The 2500-nt window shown below is 54.2% G+C and overlaps 1 protein-coding gene across 1 annotated transcript in view; it reads left to right on the top strand.

Moving 5' to 3' along the window:
- Positions 1-2284, top strand: part of LOC130327197 (cullin-9-like) — a gene marked incomplete at its 5' end in the record, with an annotated part of 23378 nt that extends 21094 nt beyond the window's left edge. The window contains one exon of the mRNA XM_056553403.1: positions 1798-2284. Coding sequence (XP_056409378.1) covers positions 1798-2002 — 205 coding nt within the window. The remainder of the gene's footprint in view (positions 1-1797) is intronic.
- Positions 2285-2500: the final 216 nt, after the last annotated feature.

Genomic DNA, 2500 nt, shown 5'->3' with positions numbered 1-2500 from the left:
CTGCATGTCAGCGATCATGTGATCATCCAGCTTCTTCTCACCATGGACCAACCTGTTCATTGTGTAACTCCTCCCCTGCCCATGTGATCCTGTAACTCCTCCCCTGCCCAGGTGACCCTGTCCCTCCTCCTCTGCCCATGTGACCCTGTAACTCCTCCCCTGCCCATGTGACCCTGTCCCTGTAACTCCTCCCCTGCCCATGTGATCCTGTAACTCCTCCCCTGCCCAGGTGACCCTGTCCCTCCTCCTCTGCCCAGGTGACCCTGTAACTCCTCCCCTGCCCATGTGACCCTGTCCCTGTAACTCCTCCCCTGCCCATGTGACCCTGTCCCTGTAACTCCTCCCCTGCCCATGTGATCCTGTAACTCCTCCCCTGCCCAGGTGACCCTGTCCCCTCCTCCTCTGCCCAGGTGACCCTGTAACTCCTCCCCTGCCCATGTGACCCGGTCCCTGTAACTCCTCCCCTGCCCATGTGACCCTGTAACTCCTCCCTTGCCCATGTGACCCTGTCCCTGTAACTCCTCCCTTGCCCATGTGACCCTGTCCCTGTAACTCCTCCCTTGCCCATGTGACCCTGACCCTGTAACTCCTCCCCTGCCCATGTGACCCTGACCCTGTAACTCCTCCCCTGCCCATGTGACCCTGACCCTGTAACTCCTCCCCTGCCCATGTGACCCTGACCCTGTAACTCCTCCCCTGCCCATGTGACCCTGTCCTTATAACTCCTCCCCTGCCCATGTGACCCTGTAACTCCTCCCTTGCCCATGTGACCCTGTAACTCCTCCCATCACCTATATGGTTCACACAGAATCTCTGTAATCTATTACGTTTCAGAGATGCGCTCACAATTCTGCTGTTTACTCATGGATTTTGCAGACTTCTTTTCTTTCTCACATCTGATGAGTTGACGTTTCTCAGAATTCAAGCGATCAGGCAGGAGAGCTGGGAGAGGGCAGCTCTGAAGCTGCAGAATAGTGAGGGCAGCTCTGAAGCTGCAGAATAGTGAGGGCAGCTCTGAAGCTGCAGAATAGTGAGGGCAGCTCTGAAGCTGCAGAATAGTGAGGGCAGCTCTGAAGCTGCAGAATAGTGAGGGCAGCTCTGAAGCTGCAGAATAGTGAGGGCAGCTCTGAAGCTGCAGAATAGTGAGGGCAGCTCTGAAGCTGCAGAATAGTGAGGGCAGCTCTGAAGCTGCAGAATAGTGAGGGCAGCTCTGAAGCTGCAGAATAGTGAGGGCAGCTCTGAAGCTGCAGAATAGTGAGGGCAGCTCTGAAGCTGCAGAATAGTGAGGGCAGCTCTGAAGCTGCAGAATAGTGAGGGCAGCTCTGAAGCTGCAGAATAGTGAGGGCAGCTCTGAAGCTGCAGAATAGTGAGGGCAGCTCTGAAGCTGCAGAATAGTGAGGGCAGCTCTGAAGCTGCAGAATAGTGAGGGCAGCTCTGAAGCTGCAGAATAGTGAGGGCAGCTCTGAAGCTGCAGAATAGTGAGGGCAGCTCTGAAGCTGCAGAATAGTGAGTGCAGCTCTGAAGCTGCAGAATAGTGAGTGCAGCTCTGAAGTATGACATTGATACAGATTGTCACACTGCACTGATCACCCAGAACATTGGGAATTACACAGGTTATCTGGTGAGAACGACGTCTGGTTGGGGGGGGGTTGTAGACTCTCCAGTGTGGGCGGTGAGGGGCCCCCGGGGTGTGAGGGGCCCCGGTCATCCATAACTATAGTTTTAGCAGTTTATGGGGCACAGGTTGGAGGTGACCCCTGGTGGTGCCCAATCGTTACCCGTCCCTTCTCTCCTCAGTAATAATGACGACTCCTCGGACTCGGTGGACACCGGTGACGAGCAGGATGAGGATTACGTTCCTGTTCCCAATTACGCTCCTGCGTGGCACGAAGAATACGACGACGAGCTGGACGAGGACGAATTCTCCTACGATGAAGACTATGACTCCGAGAACCTGGAGCCGGACTCCTTCATCTTTGAGGATTATGATGGAGAAGCCTAGAAGTGACCCTTCCCCCTCTACATTTCAGCGGCAGGATGCCCCCATATCAGCCACGTCTTACGTTTTATCCTCCCCCTTGTGCCTGGGTAGCGATCACGTGGCGCGGCGCACGGCTAATTCATGGTTCACCTGATGCCTCCGGTCCAGATGACGGAGCTGGAATTCTATAAACCTTTATATTTATAATTAAGAGTTATTTTTTATTAATCCTTTTACTTTGTCTCATTGTGATGCCCCATTGTTAACCGTTTAAAGGGGGGGGGGGGATTGGTGCCTCTAGTGGGCGAAGGTGCGAGGAGCAGCGGGAGGGCTCTGCAGCTTCCTCACATAATCTGTTCCGTTTGTTTATTAAAGTTGCACATACGCTGTAAAGTGAGCTGGACTCTGATTCCTGGAGTGTGAGCGGCAGAGGCGAGACGGACTCCCATCAAAGATATTGAGGCCTAGGCCCTCCCCCGAGTGCACCCAATATCTTCACCACATACAGTCATGTCTGTA

This window comes from Hyla sarda, unplaced genomic scaffold (genome assembly GCF_029499605.1).
Source record: "Hyla sarda isolate aHylSar1 unplaced genomic scaffold, aHylSar1.hap1 scaffold_2939, whole genome shotgun sequence".
Classification (NCBI taxonomy): Eukaryota; Metazoa; Chordata; class Amphibia; order Anura; family Hylidae; genus Hyla; species Hyla sarda.
This window is presented reverse-complemented; position numbering and strand designations above follow the sequence as displayed.